General features: G+C 40.6%; 1 protein-coding gene across 1 annotated transcript in view; it reads left to right on the forward strand.

Annotated features, from left to right (window-relative positions):
• Positions 1-19,940, forward strand: part of LOC146651510 (nck-associated protein 5-like) — a 90,614-nt gene that overhangs the window by 58,804 nt on the left and 11,870 nt on the right. The window contains exons 8-11 of the mRNA XM_085384522.1: positions 11,213-11,392; positions 11,507-14,352; positions 15,865-15,979; positions 17,814-17,889. Coding sequence (XP_085240648.1) covers positions 11,213-11,392; positions 11,507-14,352; positions 15,865-15,979; positions 17,814-17,889 — 3,217 coding nt within the window. The remainder of the gene's footprint in view (positions 1-11,212; positions 11,393-11,506; positions 14,353-15,864; positions 15,980-17,813; positions 17,890-19,940) is intronic.

A 19,940-nucleotide genomic window follows, 5' to 3' on the forward strand; every position in this document is an offset into this window, starting at 1 on the left:
CTTCATTGTTTTTCGCCTCACGTGTAGTTTCTTTTTGAATAATTTTACACCAATTATGTATTAAACGCCCAGCTGAAAGTAGTCTCCAGGCCAAATCCAATATTTAGTTCTTTAAACAGTTGAAAACTTCAATATCCTGCTGTTTTAAACAAGAACTGAGCTTTCGTTTTAAAAAAGAAACCTTTTAAGAACCTTTTTAAAGATTTAGACCTTCAGATCTAAAAGTTTCAGACTGAAAGACAGAAGAAGAATTTTTAAGAAGTAGTGGCATTCATTTACATTAACAAAGAAAGCTGACTAGCTCTTTAAAGTCAGAGCAGTAATTAGCTACATGATGAGTTTGTAAGCTGCGTCTCCCAGGCTGATCCTTTCTTGTTTGATGTGATCATTGGTGTTCATGTATGATCTGCTGCACCGAGATCTTAAGGATTTCCATTAGTAAACCTAACATGAAAGTGCACGGAGTGGCAGTGCTGTGAGGTGCCTGGGATAAAAGCATTGGTGTAATAGAATATGCTCTGTGGAGAATCCTCCATAAGCTGCAGACCAACCAGCTGACACTGAACACACTGTATTATTCTGACTGAGAGGCTGGATGGAAGCAGCGATTCGATGATTTATTCATGCACACAAGTCACACAAGAGGCCTCCCACACAAGTCTGTGAGCCCTGTCTTTACACAGTGATTATAACTTTAAAATACCCCCCATGTAGATGGTTTCCAGTCCTGCAGAGTGTATTTAGGACTGCACTTTAAAGTTAGAAAAAAAACAACAGCCTGTTCAATGGGAGAAGCACCACCACTCTTTAGTATTAATCCAGCGTTCATAATGCAGGCTTATATTACATTGCTACCACTCATAGTTATTCTGATGGTTATTTTCACTGCACCACGCAGTGAAGGCTATTCAGTGTCCAACATTTTCCCACACAGCCCTCCTCCCCAGGCCAGTAGATCAGAGTTTTACTGCTCCACAAGAAAAAAAATCACTCCTATGTACACCCACTATTATTATTTTATTTATATATGATTTTATAAAGCACTTAATGTAGTGTCCCCATATGAGGGAACAGGGTCTGAGGAAAGTAAATAGATTTGACTAAGTACCTTAATTTATAAAAATAATACTTCATAATTTATTAGTAGATTCATATTTTATATTAATCTAAATCTGCAGGATGAGTCCACTTAAATGTGTGGAGTGAGTGTAATACATCCACTGCATGTCTGGCAGCTTCAAATCACACAGGAAGTGTTTCCGAAGCAGCAGCTATCGTATGCATGGGGTCTTTTATTTTAAAAATTGATCACATTCTCTACGTCGTTCCTGTATGAGAAATCCACAGACTGTAAATAAAAGGTGGACATCACCACTGTTACATAAATGTGATGTCACTCTGCTTTTTGAAGCCCTGGCTTCAAAGACTAAGTAACTGGAAGGTATTACCTGTGGATGTGAAACCAGTGTGGGGTTGTCATGACTGACTGTCATTCCAGAGCAGGAGCACCGCTTCCTTCTTGTTATTGTTGATTTATATACACTGTAACTATAAACTGTACTTCAAAGATGGCTACAGCTAGCATGATGTACTCACTGGTTTGAAGCCTCAGCATTAGCATCCTGGGTTTTTTTTTAAGCCTGAAGTGACCTTTTTTGGACAAGAATGTAGAGCAACAAGTTTTGATGCAAAGAAACATCCTTCGCAGTGTCAGGTGGAAACACCATCATCAACCTGAGTGGGCGTGAAATTCAGCATAGCTGTGCCAAATGTGTTTCATAGTGATAAAGAACTCTTATTGAAGGTTTGAAATGTGATCAGAGGGGACATCTGTGACCTGGCTGATGCAACCCCTCACTCATAACTGACTGATGCAGATACCGAGGTGCCAGCGGCTGACCAATCAACCTTCACTGAGACTATGTTGAACCCTTAACATCACTGATGCTGAGAGGCAAAACCTCGACATTCCAACTTCCTCATTTCTTCACCCTGTAAGGAGTGTTTTGTGTACGAGTTAACAGAGACCTACAGTGACAGTTTGTAGATGGTGACTGAGTAAACAGAAGGGTGAAATGATAACATTAACCAGAACTTTTCAAACCTTATTCTTTTTAAACTCTTCACCTGCAGTTTCACCAAAGATTCTGACATATTCACCACTTCTTGAATGTCTCGTCAGAAGAAAATGGACCAAAAGAGCAAACGGGGCTCAGTTACCTGCTACTGAGCTCCTGGATCTCACCAGTGTGACAAGTTAAGAGTGTAAACACAAAAGTATTTCTTATATGCACAGATATTTAGACCATGTATTATATATTTTTTTTTATTTATAAGAATAAAGGATTAAGAGCTCATGTACTAGTTTCTTTTAATGTTGCTTAATGTGGAGATTTAGCTTTTCATTTGGTTTTCACACCTCTCAAATTAAGGTTCAGGGTTGGTTGGTTAATGTTTAGCTGTTTGAGTTTGTGCTAGAGTTTCACTTTAGTCTCTCACCTGTGAAGCTATCACCAGTCAAACTGACAGTATGGATGTGATGGGATGGAAGAACATCTCCTTGGAACCATGTTTTCATCTGAGGAGAGACATCAGGTGTGCTGTAACAGTCAGGCAGATTCTTGTAGGCCAGCACTGTGTGTGGAAACAACTTGGATTTGTTGTTTATTCCTCCCAGTGGCTCTACAGATCTATTAAAGCTGAGAAAGAAGTAGAGAAAACATGCAAGCGCTTGCTCGCAGGAACAGCGATCCGAACCCTGCGGCGAGCGCAGAGCGTGTCACTTCCTGCATGAGCGCTCCCTAAGAAGAAAAGAAGAATCATGTTTCATCTAAATGAACGCTGTAGAAAGTCTGATCTCCTGCAGCAAGACAAGAGCGCGGTTCAGCAGTTACACAAAACCGAAGTGATTTCAGCTCTTTCATTTACATACATGTAGCTTATTTAGTTATCGCCTCACTTTTCCTTTTAGCTTTTACACAAATGCTCTCTTAAGCTTTCCTCTTAAAACTTTGGTGAAAATCTTTTTATTTAGAAAATTTTCTAAACACGTTTGATGCATTTGGTGTTTTTGATGTGCTGCTGTGATGAAGGTAACTTGCAGACTGCCAACAGAGCAGTTTTATGAATCAGGGCAACGTCTATTTCTGTCCCTACAGTCTACAAAAGTGTACCTCACAGAGCCTCAGGACTTTATTTCCTTTATTTTATATCAACTTTTTATGACTTTCAAGAATTCTTTAATTTTTACATCAACAGTGCTTAACATCTTTATTAGACCGCCTGTCGTAAAAACAAGGAAATACAAATAATTTACTTTTCTATCAAAAAGTTATTTAAAACGAAAGCTTATATTATTATTTATGGAGCAAATAATAAACCGAAATCACAATTTTATACCCAAATTTGAGGCGGCACACTGGACTTCTCAGTCAGAATTAAATAAAGCATAGCTTTCAATCACTAAGGCAAATTTTTCTGTTCAGGAATTCAAGCTAATTACTGTAATTTCTTAATAAAAAAAATAATAATCTGCTTTTTTGGGGGGAAAACATTAAATTTGAAAATTCATGCATAACAACAATAATTATATTTTGGCATTAAAAATATCATTAGGATTAAAAAGCGTTCACATACTGGTGGATTAACCGTTACAGAAACATTAATGGTTTTGGTGATTACAATACTGTTAATTGAGGGCAGCTGTGGCATAACCCATACACTGATGGTGGTCTAGTGTATTTATTAAACACATTGGATAAGTTGTTTCAGTCATTAGGACAAAAACTCCAAATGTTAACAGCTCAGTCTTTTCACCATCAATCGTTTAGAAAAATTATTTATAAGAAAATGTGCTTCAAGAAAACAAAACTAAAATAATGGATTTTCTGAGACTCTATAAAGACATATCCAGAGAACTTCTGAAGTTCTGTCCTCTTTTATGAACTTTTTAACATGGCAAGTATTTGTTTGCAGCGTCGGTTCTGTCGTGGTCAAAAGGAAGTTGCCTTCTTCTTTGTCAGATTTTTTTTCCAGAGTGGGAAAACCATCTGAAAACATGAAGTGGAAAACCCATTTCCACAGCCCTCAAGTTTGCCCTTGACTTGAAGCCGAGCGCCGCTCTGATTGAGGGTTTTGTTAAACTGCATCACTTGTGTCAAATCTCAGATACCCCTCGACATACTGACTGTAATTAGTTTCCAGATTAATCCGCACGCGGCCAAATGTGGCTTTCTCCCACACTGTTCTCAAAGTAAAGGCTATAGCTCGGATAATCAAATAATAGGTGAATATCAATGAAAAGACCAAATCACATTGGTCCCCAGCTCCCCCATGCAATTATTTCCTATTCACATTAATTATTGCTAACAGATTACACTAATGACTTCGAGAGGAAGCTGGCCTCGGCGGCTCTCCAAACGATCGATGCCGTTTTAAATAGGGTCACAGCACTTGAACCTTTGGGCCTTCTGACTGAAAACGGCATCTGCAGTATGCCAGCGATTCGAGTGCCGTAACAGACTTCCACACAAGATCCTTCACAAATAAGATAACCCGCCAGCCATGAAATTTAAGTCAAACTGGGGTCTTCCATAGTAGATGATATCATCTTATCTACGTAGTTTATTTACAGTGAAAGGCAAAAAAACCTTTGGGTAACTCTGGTACCCAGAGTCCATATTTTAACCTGCTTAACTGTCATAATATATTTATAACTCATGAACTTTGTGGCGAGCCAAAGCAAAGAATGCATAATTCTATAATGTTTGACATCTAGTCTTGGCAACCGGGAATTGGGCCATCAAGACCTCCTCCGCCCCTGACTGCCATTCAATGCACACTAAATCGAAAACCCATGGTTCCTCCTATGGGTGGTGGGCCTACAGGAGGCTGTGCCTGTGGTGAAGCCTGACCACCTTAGCTCAGGGGGCCCTGATGCTCTGGGTAGTGATCGAAAGAATGTGACTGAAGATAATGTCAGTCTTCGGTAGTAATGACTCAGAAGAAGAGGATCAAAATTCAGAATGCATTAGGAAGACTAAAAGTTCAAAGTTCAGACCTTTAATCCAGGGCAAGGTCATACAGCACGGACGAGAGGTGAAGTCCAAAAACAGGAAAAAAGGGCAGACACATGGAAGGTAACTCGGACAGTCAAGAAACTAGAATAGACGCGAAGAAAAACAAGAAAACACAGGATGTTTTAACTAAAGAGAGCACTTATCCGGTTGTTCAGTGATGACGCGACGAATCCTACTTCCAGGCCTAAAGTAGTCTGCGTTTAATATGGCTTTTGTGTTGTTAACATGTTTAATGTTATGTATTTTCTTCTATTTGGTCTCAAAAAGCTCCTAAAACAGTCAGTGATCACTGTTGACCTCCCTCGGCTTTTATTACCACTAATCATTTATTTAAGCTCAGTTTTTAAAACCTTAGGATGTAACTACAGCCCAGCCCATGCAACAGTATATGAATGACTAACCTCGTATTGTGGATGGATTATCTCAGTTGTTCTCCTGGCTGAAGTTTGGTCCTTTTACAGCATCCTGCCATGCGATTACATTTGTTTCTGACCACTGAGAACACTCACGTTAAGTTTTATCGAGTGGAAAAAAAGTTAGCTTGTTTATATTATGCTAACATAGCTGTGTCGCTAGCGGTCACGTGGCACATCATTATATACCAGCTAGCCCAACTTCAGTAACCCTACAAACGTCACTGCTGTTTAGTTTTCTGTCTTCATTTATGCTGGAAGTGATAGCAGAGCTGTACGTTTTAATTTGTTTCCAAAACCCCGCAGTCAGGACATGCTATATTGTATTTAGATAGAAGCTAGTGAGCTAACTCCCTGCTAACTTCTAACTCTGTTAAATGTCATAAATTCCGTTTTCATGGATGCCTGGATGTTAAACTCAATTGTTACACCTGGTAGAGCAGAACGCTGATCATTTTATTAAAGATGAAAGACTTTAGACAGTTTTTCAACTCTCAGTAATGCCACAGTGATCGTTTGATATATGGACCTGCAGCAGAGTTTAGACCCAGACACGGCTAGTGACGTCAGACTGAACAATCGGATAGGACATAAAAACGGGATACACAAGTCTTGTTAGACAGCCCCTTTTTAAAGACCTACAAAGCCCACCTCATGAGGTTGAATGGAGATCTGGTTCATATTGTTCACTGAAAAGGTGTGTGTGTGTGTGTGTGTGTGTGTGTGTGTGTGTGTGTGTGTGTGTGTGTGTGTGTGTGTGTTATCTTTGTGAGGACCGAAATCTGCATTCTACTATCCTTGTGAGAACCAACTGTCATTTGTGAGGACACACAATTGGTCCTCACAAGTTTGAAGGCCTTTTTGAGGCTTAAAATGTGGTTTTAGTGTCAGGGTTACAATTGGGTTATGGTTAGGTATTAGGGTAAGGGTTAGGCGTTCATTTTTAATGGTTAGGGTTAGGGTAAGGGGCTAGGGAAACCATTATGTCAATGAAGGTCCTCACTAAGATAGCTGAACGGGGCTGTGTGTGTGTGTGTGTGTACTGTAGATGTACTGCTTCCTCAGAGTTGTTATGAAGGGCAGGGATAGCTCAGTAGGTGAGTGAATGTTGTAAATGCAGACAGGAATTTCCCCACGGGATCAATAACGTATACATTATTATTAATATTATGAAGGGGGACGCTTTCCAGGCAGGCCAAAAATACGCTTAATTCTGCAAAGTGGCGGACGCATCTCAGTGAGGCTTTAATCCGGCCAGTTCTTGCAAAATTTGTTTTCTTGAACCTAACCTTGTCATACCCGAATCTAACAGCAAGTAAAAATAACATCAAAAAAGTGCAAAACACAGCAGACACAAACCAGATGCAGAAAGCTGCAGCAGTTTGACAAACGTAATTAACTGATTCCGCAGGAAAGAGGACAGACTGGACATCCATCAGTATCTTTAAATATGGAAAACACTACACTCTGAATCTGTCATGAATCGCTGTGCGGCAGGCAGGAGTCGGACCCAAAATGCAAGACTCACAGACTCAGGGGATGAACTCAAAAACCACAGCTTTATTTGCTGGTAGGACAAACTAAACTAAACTGGGAAACAACAAACTAAGAACTCACAGAGAGACACAGGGAGATCCACACAGCATGAGGGACGACACGACACTGACTCAGAGAAACACAGGGTTTAAATACACTGGGGAGTAACGAGGGGAATGAGACACAGAAGGAGGGAACACCTGGGAGCAGTGTTGGGAAGGTTACTTTTAAAATGTATTCCATTACAGAATACAGAATACATGCCCCAAAATGTATTCTGTAACGTATTCCGTTACGTTACTCAATGACAGTAACGTATTCTGAATACTTTGGATTACTTAATATATTATCATGCTTTTTACAACAACGTGAATGTACTATTGCTGTATGATTTATTACTATTACTGAAGGTCCGCGCAACTCCGAACTGTAGTAAAGGGACCTCTGACTAATACGGCGGGGTCCCTGTCGGCTCGTAGCCGAAAAATAGCTTTACTTTGTTGTCTGGGTCAACTTTTCTTGCGAGAGACAGAGAGAGGCGTTGAAAGACTGCTCCAACGGAACTTATTGTTTTCGGAGGAAAACACGAACACAGTGTACAGTCGAGTCTTAATAGCTTACTTACAACTGGGCTCGTCGGGCTCTCTTCTTGGCTGAAGTGGTTATTATTATATTTACATGCTTCCAGCTCCCGTTTTTGCTTGATGACAACTCGTACCTTTCCACTCCCCTTTTTCTCCCTCCTTGCGCTCACAGACACATAACGTGTATGGCAGTCCATTCTCCCTGCAACACGGACTACACTGCCCATGATGCCACATTCTTTAGAGCTATGCTTGTAGCATTCTGCCTGTTAGCTTAGCATAACAACAACAACAACGAAAAGGCGCTCTCTCACCCAGGAAACACACAGTCGCAGAGAGAGAGAGAGAGCGTCGCCATGTAACCATGGCAACCGTAACGCTGCCGCCTGGAACAACAGAACGTAGCTGTCAAACAAAACCCAAACAGTCCTGACCCTCGACTATATGAAACAGGAAAGTACCGCAGTGTAATCCATTTATTTCAACAAAGTAACTGTATTCTGAATACCACATTTTTAAACGGTAACTGTAACGGAATACAGTTACTCATATTTTGTATTTTAAATACGTAACGGCGGTACATGTATTCCGTTACTCCCCAACACTGCCTGGGAGAAATCAGGACTGACGAGACAAGCAAAGCAGGACACATTCACATAAGACACGGACCTTCAAAGTAAAACAGGAAGGATCACAGAGACGCGAACTTGACACAGTGGAGACAGCAACTAAGAAACACAGAGACATAAACCATAAGGCAGAGGACTCTAAGAACTGAAAGACACAGAGGGGAACTCAAACATGCAGACACAGAGGGGACACAGAGAAACATGAAGGGCAAGGGATCGAAACTAGAAACCATAGAATAACTCACACAAGTACGATAATACAAACATCACAAAGAACTAAAAACGCTGAGTCAGAAGACCCAGGACCGTGACAGTATCAGTAAACCAATCATTCAAAAGTTGCCCGTTATTACAAGAAACTGGGGATTTTACTCCAAAATAAATTGCGTGATAAAATATTCAGTTTCTATTAAAGCTTTCAAAACTTTCCTTCAAACCATGTCTATCTCTCTTAACCTTTAATACAAGCATTTTGCATTAGCTGGAGACTTTTTAGGGAAAATGCTCTGTGAAATTTTCTTTCTACAAAATTGCATTTTTGTCCTTGCGACAAACATTCATCACGCAGGCACATCTGGCACAGGCACAAAACTTGCTTTCAGAAATATCACCAAAGGACTCATATCAAGAGTGATATGAGTCAGTGGAATAATGTGAATGTTGATTTTGGTTCATTTTCTAGCTTTTTAGCCCTCACAGGGGCATCATCTTCATCTAACAGTCATTAGTCTTTATGCAGCTGAAATATAAATGAACAGCAGAGACACCAAGAGGCTCTTGGCACAGTTAATAGCCTCCCTTTGTGTCAGAATAGAGGCATTGTTTTAAAATGTCTCATTCAGCAGCTCTCACAGAGATCATGGTGCACCTGTGAGACTAGAGAAAGATGAAAACACTCAGCATTTTTAAACAGGAGCCATCTGACCGCAGGAGTAGAAAATGTCATCCCATTCTTCAATTAGCCTTTGGATGGAAAGAGACAGCGGTGTATCCAGCATATTGATTCTTTTAAGGACTGTGACGGAGACAAATGGAGAGCGAAGGGCCGTCCAAGAAACACATAATGTCACGAATTAGGTGGATGAACACGTACTGTGTTCACCAGTGTGAATCAGAGGATGAGCTTATAACACCCAGCAGTTGGCGACCTGCTGAGGGTTGGGTTCGGGGTTGAGTTTAAGTTTAATCACACTGACAGTTTTTAGAAGATCTTACCTTTCAAATGAATGCTTACACTTTCATTTCCACATTACAGTGTGGCGAGGCATGGTTTGTCAATTAGCTCATCATGCCTCCCCTATTAAACGTGCCGGGACCTAAGGAGTGTTGTTGTTGTAGTATAGTGGATTGCAGGTGAAAAGCTACAGCCGTGAGTTGTAAATACGACAACCTGGAATTAATAAAGGGTGTTAAAGTGCAGTATGTGGTTGGATCTGTCATTCCCGTTACAGTTTTCCTTTAAAACATCCAAAAGGTAAGCTTTTAAACAGGAAAAATTCCATGACTGTTATCTCAACCCAAAGCTATAACTGTAGATGGATCACAGGTGAACTGATAGTTGTTAGGAGGTTAACATCAGGAGCCCCACTGCAAAAATTTTAGCTGCAAATGAATTGAATATATGAATAACTGACCAGCTGCCTCACCAGCTAGTCTTCCATACCACGATTGGACTCCAACTCTCTGATCTTGGATGCATTTTACAATCGATGTCTTTGTCTGTCATTTGGGCTCTCTGAGCTCTCTGAGCCCAAATGAACCAGTTCCAGTCAGAGTGCTAGAACCTCACAATAAAGCAAGACAGGACAGGAGGCTCACTGGAGAAGCAGCTGAATGTTAAAGAGTATGGACAAAAGAAGGAAGCCACGTACACGTTATATACCCCTTTGGAGATATAACAGCTCCACTCTTTTAGAAAAGCTGTCTACAAGTTTTTGGAGTGTGTCTGTGGGAATTTTCGCTCTTCTCAAAGATGTTTGACAGGTCAGCCCCGGAACAACAACCCTACAGGATTCATGCTTCATATAGGATTCAATGTTTTGTCCATATAGTGCATGAGGGATCACCCCAGTGCTGAACCCAGGAACTGGCAAACCATTCCAGGTCCCTTTTAGACTTTTTTCAGGTTCCCCGGGCAATGTGCCAGCTGTGGTATGAAAAAAGGGGGGATATGGGTGATATTTGTGGGTTAATTTTATGATGTTTGCAATTATTTTATTATGACAGTATATGTTTTCCGTTGTTGACTTATTATAAGTCTCTTTTGAAAAACTGAATTGGGAGTAACTACTGTCTATACTGGTGGGCGTTGCAGCTTTTGTTGACAGTCTTTTGTATCAGGTAATGGTGGTGAGGAAGCAACAGTGCCTGTACTACCAGACACCCAACAAAGACAGTGTGTATACTTTTAACAATTGGAGTACTTTTCTTAGTTTGACTTTTTTCTTCAGATTTGGCCAAACTGATCTGTCCTGTAAATGAGGTGCAGTAAAGGCCCTCCATTTGTGCTTTCACCACTCAGCCATACCCCACATGTACGATGAATTTTTCACCGGAGCAGTTGTCTCTTTATTGTGTTTTTAAGGTGCTTATTGTAAATCGCTGTGCTTTAAACCTTTAAAATCAACCTATCAGCGGAATTTGAAGAAACCATCCCTATGGCTTTATATGCCATAGGGACATATAAAGCCATAGGGACATATAAAGCCATACATCTAGTATGCTTTGTGTTGAAAAAGTACGACCAAGCTGCACGTTTGTGTAATACCAGTTTGCACCACACAATGTTGAAGTGTGCCAGTGTGAACTTTATTTCAATGAACTTTAAGTCATTATGAGCACATTCTTATTTACAATGGTGAAATGATAGGTAAAGAAAAGTACAAAATAGCAGCACACATCAGAAAATATTCTAGCACACCCACTAGAAAAATACTACCTTTAAATTAACTGCAAGATATCTTCTTTTTCAGGAGGTCCAAAGGAATGGAAAAGCAGGAATTCCTGCAGGAAGGTGGCCCAGCCTGCTGAGTCTAACGTGCCCACGCAGCAGTGGCAGCGGCAGTGGCAGTGAGCTTTCACTCTCCAGCGCTTGCAGTGAATATTCCAGTGGCTCCCACACTTGGGCAGAGGGACGTGGCTACTCAAAGCAGGTTGGTATCATTCACCTTCCATCCATCTTCTTTTTTGTTTGAAAAAAATGTAATTTGCAAAAGCTAATTATGAATGCTATTTCAGTAATTGCAAATATCTCTTTTAATACATAGTGTGCCTCAAGCCGAGACAAAAGGATGAGTACTGGTTCAGTATCCAGCAATCACTCCGCTGCTCTGGAGCACACAGACCTGGGATGGAAGGAAGGTCACATTTTGAAAGGCCTGAAACGTCTTCAAATGTCCAACTCCAAGGGGACTTCCTCCCTTCCATCTGTACCACACTGCAAAGACTGTATGACCTCAAACGAGGGTATATACTCACTTGGTGTCAAGTTTGCCCAGCGAGGGACTACAGCCAAGCAAGTAGCCCCTACAAGTAAACCTTTCAAAGCAGAAACAAGGATTTCCATTGTAGACTCTGATGATGCGGATGACGAATTGCCTAAAGTACCAAACAGCGAATCCAGTGACCTGCCAGCAAAAGAACTTCTAAGCTTGGACAAGTTGGAGGTCACTCAGGAATTTGAAGTAGATCCTGTGAAACTTTCAGGGAACTCTGGTCTGTTTCCTTCACCTGTCACAGACAACTTCTTATTTCTGGAGGGCCCCACAGTTAAACCTGGTGTGAGCCCAACTGATAGCCTTACACATCTGGAGGAAATGAAGATAGATTCACTAGAAAAACATAAAGGCGTAAAGTTGAGTGACAGAAACAATAACCAGGAAAGATCCACTGACCGTAAATCCAGGCTTGATTATGTCAAAGGACAACAGGGAAGAGCGTCCTCCAAACAAGTGGAAGTGGGAACAGGTGATGTTGGCTCATCAGTTCAACATACTGTACCAAGAGCTCTGTGCTGCATGAATGAAGCCAGGCAGCGCAGCTCCTCAATGGAAGTTCCTCATCGCAGAGACCCAATAAGTCAAGCCGGCGGTGACCACCAGGACTATTCCGCCTCAGAATCTCCTCAGAGGAAACCAAAACCTCAACTCTGTGACTCAGCAAGAAAGGCTTTTATTTTGCGGAGCAAGAGTGCAGATGGAGGACCAGAGCAACAAAAGCACACACATTCTCCTCTACATCAAAAGCTTATCAAGGGTCAAAGGCCCAAAGGACAGCCCAGCCCTAACCCTACAGGGAGCAGTGCCCCTAGCAAAAGGACAAATTTAAATAAAGCCCATGGTTCAACCAAGAGCACATTATCTAAAACTGAGAAAGATGAGGATAATTCAGCATCATCAAGTTCCAAGTCTCTTGAGAAGATGCAAAAGTGCTCACCTCTTGTTTCTCCCGTGAAACATTCAAAGATATTTAAGTCTACAGGGGTCAGTGATGGCTTAAAGAGTCCCACAAAATCACAAATAGCCAGACTTCAGTCAAGCAATGACTCTTCAGAAGATGGTATCTATGACAACTTACCATGCTCTCCACGAAAACAACGACGTCAGGACCATGACTGTGACTCAGAACTCAGATCCCTATCCCCGCCGCGACCCCCAGGTCGAACTACTTCTCTTCTTCTCAGACCTAGTAGTGACAGCTTTCCCAAAGATCAAACATCTCCAGGGCAGGCTCAAAGTTCAATGACTGGCCCAACCAAGTTGCATATGCATCAGGTTTCTTCAGTCGTACAACCTCAACAATCCAGTGCAATACTAGATGGTCAACATGCAGCCCCACAAATGGGTGCTGAAGGTAAAATGTACCACACCCATTCATCTATGATACCTCCTGTTGTAGTTCAAGAATCACAATCAGCTTCAGAATCTGTCCGGTTATCTACAGACAGAGCTACCATCAGCTATATTGAAAATGGCGTTCCCTCTGTATTGCCAAATCAGAGCGTCTTGCAAAGATCCCAACAGAGTGTCAGTGAGCCAAAACTCTCGGAAGTCTTACCACCAGCATATTCTAATGCATACTACCATCCACAGACTTCCTCTTCAAGAGCCGTAAAAAGGACTCTTCCTGTAAATGCCAAATCTCACGAGGCAATCGCTGGACAAGAAGCAAATACCTTCCTCATTTTCGGAAGGCAAAACAAGGACGATACGAACCCTTCTGGAAAAAGCATCCAGACCTTTCAGACTTTCACGTGTGACCCCCAGACAATACATGAATCCAGCACTCATGATAACACCCGCAGAAAGATTGAGACCCGTTGCAACTCGCTAGATTCTGAGCCTTCTGTCCAACCTGTTGTGTCAGACAGTGGTGTAATGCTAGACTGGGGATTTGACGAGGAAGGCTGGCTGTTCAAACGGTCTGTATCTGTTTCTACTAGACCTCCTCTTAAACCAGTGCTGGGCATGAATGGGGCCAAAGCTCGTAGTCAGAGCTTTGGTGCACGCTATATGGACAGACCAAGCTTCAACAGATCTGGAAAGGTCCGCACACAGATCAAAACACACTCAGGGAGCTCCTTGAACTCTCTTGGTGATGTCCTCCCAGGAAGTATGAGCTGCTCCAGTAGCTACCACTGTCCAATGAATCGATCCCTCTTAAACAACTTTTTGATTGAAGAGGGACTAGCAGTTCCTTTACATCTGGGGTCCTCCAGTGAAAGACTCCAAAGTCTCAAACTCCAGCGTGAGCAGGCTAGGCGACTTCAGATAGAGCAACAGTTTTCGAGCGCCTTCGGGGAGCCAGTTTCTGAAGAGCCTGAGAGACAAAGCACCATAACTACAATTGAAGAGAAAGTGATGCTCGGCATAGAGGAGAACTTGCACAAGTCTCAGGAACAAGAGCGAACCAGTGAGGTGAAGCAAAAATCTGGATCAAGCTTAGCAAGTTGGTTCGGCTTTCGTAAGAGTAAGCTTCCTGCTCCCAGCAAAAAGGTTGATCCACCAAAAGGAAAAGACGACAAGAGGGAGCAAAAGATCTCATCGCTTCTGGGCGGAAAGCAGACAAAGTCTGACAAGAAGAGAGACAGAAGAAAAAGTGATGGAAAAGACTGGTAAGAAAGCTGGTAAATCAGTGATAAAGGTCATGTTTTTCAGGTTTCCCACATGTCACAAAATCATAAAAATGGAAATTATCTTAGCTTTCCAATAAATCTGCTGTAGGTAACATGCATTTTCCCACCTCAATTGATAAGCATTTTTTGTTAACAAGCAGTGATCAGTGATAGAGAATGTGAGGCTTCATGTCGACAGCCATATACCTGCTTTGGTGTTTGTGATTGCACAGACTAGTCCACAGAGACTTTGCCCTTTAGGCAGACTTCAAAGAAATATAACAGGAATGGCTTATCTTGTCATAATGAAGAAAAAGCCCTGCCTTTCTCTTTCAGGCTGAAATATTTTTGTTCCTATAGTAGTTTAATAAGATATGGCTAAGATCATGTTTTAGCATCCATCTACAAAAAGTCTTCTTAAAAATATCTCTCAGTATTGTTTTTTCCCCCTTAATTTGTGTTGCCCTCACACTTTATTATTAATAACTGGAGTACAATTATTCTGAAATTCTAATGTTACTAAATTACCAGACTCTCTATGTCTGCACATTCTAAATACAATTTTAACTCATGTGCTGGAGTAACACACACAAAATTAAGGAGGAGTGTGCAGCTCTCCGTACAGACTCACCAGCTGAATGCTGAATGAATTGTTATCACTACGATGGCCCTGAGGGGTCAAACACTCTCCAGCTTAACAAAAGCAAAAACACCAGCAAACAGAACACTGTAGTTTTCCTTGCTGGTGTTTTGTTAAGTTGCAGTGTGTATATAACAGATGTTTCATTTCAGCTGTCCACAGTAAAGATCTGACACTCAATAAAACAATGAGCTGCCACACATGTGCAGCAGGGAGTTGATGACCAACCTTGCTGAAAAGATATTAATCAATTCAAGCTTTGCAAATTAAGGACACCAAATCAAAACGAATGAAGTTGCTTTCCAATCATAAACAACAAGCTGCCACAATTTTCATTAAAACTGCCTGAGCTGGACGTTAGAAATATGTCTGTTGTTGTTGTTGAGGTTTACATCAATAAGGATGCTGAATAATATACAAAGTGAATCAAAATAGGTGTATTTTGCTTTATTTTGTATAGTAGTACATTAGTATTAAAAGAAGTATACGAAAAACCATTGTCACATTTTTTCACTTAAATTCAACCATATACACAAAAGCATTCATTTTGATCTTTAAATTGGTGCAGAGACCCCGTTTTGACTCTTCTCTGCTTAATAAACTAATTACTGTACTTTTGAGATCTTCACTGCCTCTCACAGTTTCATATATACAATTGATTCATAGCTTTCCTGATTCAGATGACACGGGTCATTTTTTATCAAATGGTCAGACACATTTATGAGCCTCCTTAGCCCTGTTCATACAGAGGCTCACAGCCAGGTTTCAATAGATAGCGGGGTCATTTATCAGCCGACTCACCCCGGGCATCGAGAGTCAATATCACAAGATTTCAGTGTGTGGTGGCGTGTTGACAGACTGTTTTCTTTCAGCTCTGTGGGGAGAAGAGAGTCTCACGATGCAGTGCGGGCATGCATCTCAATGCCCTGCCCGGGTATGTCCCTGAGTGAGATACAAGGACATGCTGACATCATCGGGGACCCGAAGGTAAATTAATCCTTAACTAATCCAAGCAGGCAGTGATTTTATTAGCATGAGATGCATCACAGCAGCAAGAACTGTACCTTTAATGTCCGGGAAAAAATGAAGAAATGGATGAGAGGTGAATTCTGAAATACTGATACAACATTCAGCTGTTGCTTCGGTTGCCGCTGAGGCACTAAACAGAAAACAGAAAAGATTCACAGCCACCAAAACACTTCCTGCCTCTGGAAGCACACTCACATACTGATGCTGGGTCAGGATCCCTTCAGGTCACAATGTGACACAAAGGCACACAGCTCCCTCCTGATTGTGGGTTTTTCTATACAGGAACATTTGCTTTGAGCAACCAGTGTTGATGAGAACCCAGAGACAAAACTTCAGGTTTTATGTCATGGGGTGAGAAGATGTTGTTCAACATCATTTTGTTGGAATCCTTCTTTGCTTTATAAAAAAGTGTAAAAACCAAAAAAAGTCAGCACGAGGAGGGTGGAGGTATAGTGGTAGCATTAGTCTGATTAAGGAGCAAGTCATTTTCTGTGAGGACTTGGAGACTGTAATAGCTTTGGTTAAATACAATACAAGATCTTAACCCAAACACTGCTTCTAAATTTTTATTTTACTAACAATAGCTGTTTGAGTAGGATTTTGAAAATACACCCCTGTACAACATGTGCAGTAAGGTTTTCCAACCATTTTCTTTCTTTTTTAGTGCGACTGCAGTGACAATGACAGCAGAGCGCATTTGGCTGCAGTCTCTAGGCATCTGAGGAAATCTATAGGTCAGCCTTGCAGAATAAAAAAATAATGCTATAGGAGTGCCCAGTCAGTTAAAATACGACATCAGTATGCGCTGACCAAAAGCCAGATTTTGTTCAGTACTTGATTGTCAGCTGTTTTAATAAATGAGCTAGACTTCAGTTCAAATCCACAAACCATTCCTCCAAACTTTCTGGGAAGGACCCAAATGCAGGATGGTCCATCAAAAAATGAAACCTAAACACATAAAGAAGAAACATGAAGGAGAAACCGACAGGGAAACACTTTAGAAACTGAAACTTATACTAATAAAAAATAAATAAATCAATATTTGGTCTGACCACCGTTATTCTTCATCACAGTCTGAACTCTCTCAGGCAGATTTTTTGTCATTTCATTAAGTAGTCTTCAGGAATAGTTCTCCAGGCTTCTTGAACGACATTTAAAGCTCTTCTTTGGAAAACCTGAAGAACGATTGCTGAAGACCAATTAAAAAAATTACAAGAAAAATATTTTTTAAGAAATAAGAGGCAGGTAAAACATGTGTACTGTACTTTCTTGTCACAAGTGCCCTGTGTAAGGGCTTGTTTTAGCCACATGCTGAGCTTGAATTAAGTTTCTTACTTTTATTTTGGATCAACTGACTGTTTTTAGGGAGCTTTCAGATAACGAGTCCAGGCTATAAGTAGCAGATGCATGGATTAGCTTTTCAGCTTCACTCTGAGACAGGACGCTTCTGATTTTGACAGCACTATGCAGATAAAAGAAAGCAACCTATTTGTTAAATGCACAAGCTGAAGGATGCATCCTGATCAAAAATGACACCAAGGTTACTCATCATGCTGCTGCAGACCAAAGTAATGCCATCCAGAGTCAGAGACCATGTTCTATTAGAAGGAGAAGATTACATGTCTTTAGTTTCACTCATTGAGTTGGTTCGTCTAACATGGTGTGAGCTCAGTGATTTCAGTGGAAACGTATGCAGTGTTTTCTAAAAGAAACATGCAATGAAAAATTGCTTAATGTACAAATGTATAAAGTTTTAATATCTTTGTTTTTATTTTTCTTCAAAAATACAAAGATGCAGATGATGAACAGAAGATCTGACGGTGAAAATGGATCCACGGTGAAGAGCCCGAACCAGGATGCAGTAATAGGTCAGACTTTTCTCTCCTCTGTTCTGTCACAGTCTCCTTAAATAGTTTTAGAAGCCTCTGACTCGGTACCAATGTAGCAATGTTAATGTGTCTTTCAAACAATGATAGCATTAAGGTTTCATCTGTGCTTACCGTTTTACAGTTTGCAGACAGAAGTGAAGACCAAATTTGACACACATGTGTAAGTCATGAACATGATAAATATGCCATGAGCAGTCAAGCAAACATGCAAAATGCTAAATTTTGTCAGTTTGTGCTTTTGCCGCCACCATATCTCTGTTCATGTTTTTTTTTTTTTAAATCGGAGCAAATCATTCCACCGTGGCTTTACACCATGCAGACTTTGCTCTTTAACGGTAGGCTTGACCACTCATCTTCACGGACTCATGCACTAAAAATCTGCATGCCCAGGCTCATCAAATCAGGATAAACGTATTCACTCGAGCTTACTCATGGCCAGTTTTACTGTGAGTGGTGGATCCATGATGAATCTGCTTCAGCTGTTTTGATTCTGTGGACCAAACTGCTGCTGCAACCAAAGACAGCTCACTGCCCTGCAGAGGTGTGAAGCCATATGACGACCATAACGCATGGCTGACACACACTTTTGCTTTCATTCTCACACTGCCCAAAAAGTCTCCAGATAAAAGGAGAAGCTTCAAAACCAGCTCTTTATGAAAAAAAGATTAGCTTGAACCTTTTATTTTAGTCTTCACATTTAGTTTTTGTTTTTACATTTCAACACCACAAAGATTGGAGATTTTCCCCACCTATGTCCATATCTATCCTTTAATTTAACACCTGCCTGTTAGAGATTATTAATGAGACTTACACCTTGCAGCTTTACAGGTATTGTGCACATGCATGTCTGCTTAGTGTAACTCTGTAAGTATTTAAATTGAACTGAATTCAGTGGTCTTTATTGGGATGACTGGATAAAATATTGCCAAAATAATGCAACATTAGCATAATAATACACACCATTAAGATCATATAGAATTTGTTAGGAAGTAAAAGAACATGGGAGTAAGAAGCCTGTTCATTTGAGTCAGTGAGTGAGTTAAATACAGTTTGATTACATATGAAGTAAAAACACACACTGTAAAAAAAAAATTGTAATATAAAAGTATTTTACTGTGTATTTTACAGTTTTGTACTGTTCTTCTAGAATATCATTAAATTTACATAAAGAGACTGTGATTTCACATTTCAAATGTAAATTAACGTAAAATCACTGTAAATGTAATAAAACATAATTTCTTTGTTTTTTAAATGTATCTGTCTGTACATATGCATATTTAGTAGGGCAATCGTGGCTCAAGAGTTGGCAGTTCGCCTTGTAATCAGAAGGTTGCCGCTTTGAGCCCCGGCTCGGACACTCTCGGTCGTTGTGTCCTTGGGCAAGACACTTCACCTACCACCTAGTGGTGATGGCCAGAGGGGAATTATAAAGTGGAATTGTAAAGCGCTTTGAGGTTCTCATAAAGCGCCATATGAATGCAATCCATTATTATTTAAACCAACTGTTAGCTGTATGTTTCTATACATTTAAGTATTATTATTCATTCATTCAGTTTATAGGTAATTTCATTGTTTAATCACATTAAATTGTTCCTAATTTAATGTTTAAAAGCACTTGAAAAAGGCAAAATCCCATGTAAAATTAGGGCAACAAAGTGTATTTTCATTACTGAAAATAACCGTATTTTCATGGGAAAGTTATTTTCTGTTATTTTCTGGTATTATTTTGGTGCCCCAGCTGCTGGAATATTACTGTTTTTTTAGGATTTTGTTTTTACATTGTGCATTTGTGAGCAGCATAGACGGCAAGTTTGAGCTGAAAACTAATTATTAAGGTTATTATTGTCCCGTGGGACTTTTTTCCCCCTCTGAAATACACCTCTGCACTGTTTAATGTTCCAACACACACACACACACACGCTCGCCCCACCATTTAGTCCAACAATCTCCCTCCAACTGATAGCTGAAAGTTGGTATGCTTGTCATAATAAGATGGGGTGCAGATGTAATTTTCTCATGCAGAGGGCTGC

This window comes from Rhamphochromis longiceps, linkage group LG16, assembly GCF_057381845.1.
Source record: "Rhamphochromis longiceps isolate RC_006_pf linkage group LG16, R_longiceps_female_GT1.1, whole genome shotgun sequence".
In the NCBI taxonomy this organism is placed as follows: Eukaryota; Metazoa; Chordata; class Actinopteri; order Cichliformes; family Cichlidae; genus Rhamphochromis; species Rhamphochromis longiceps.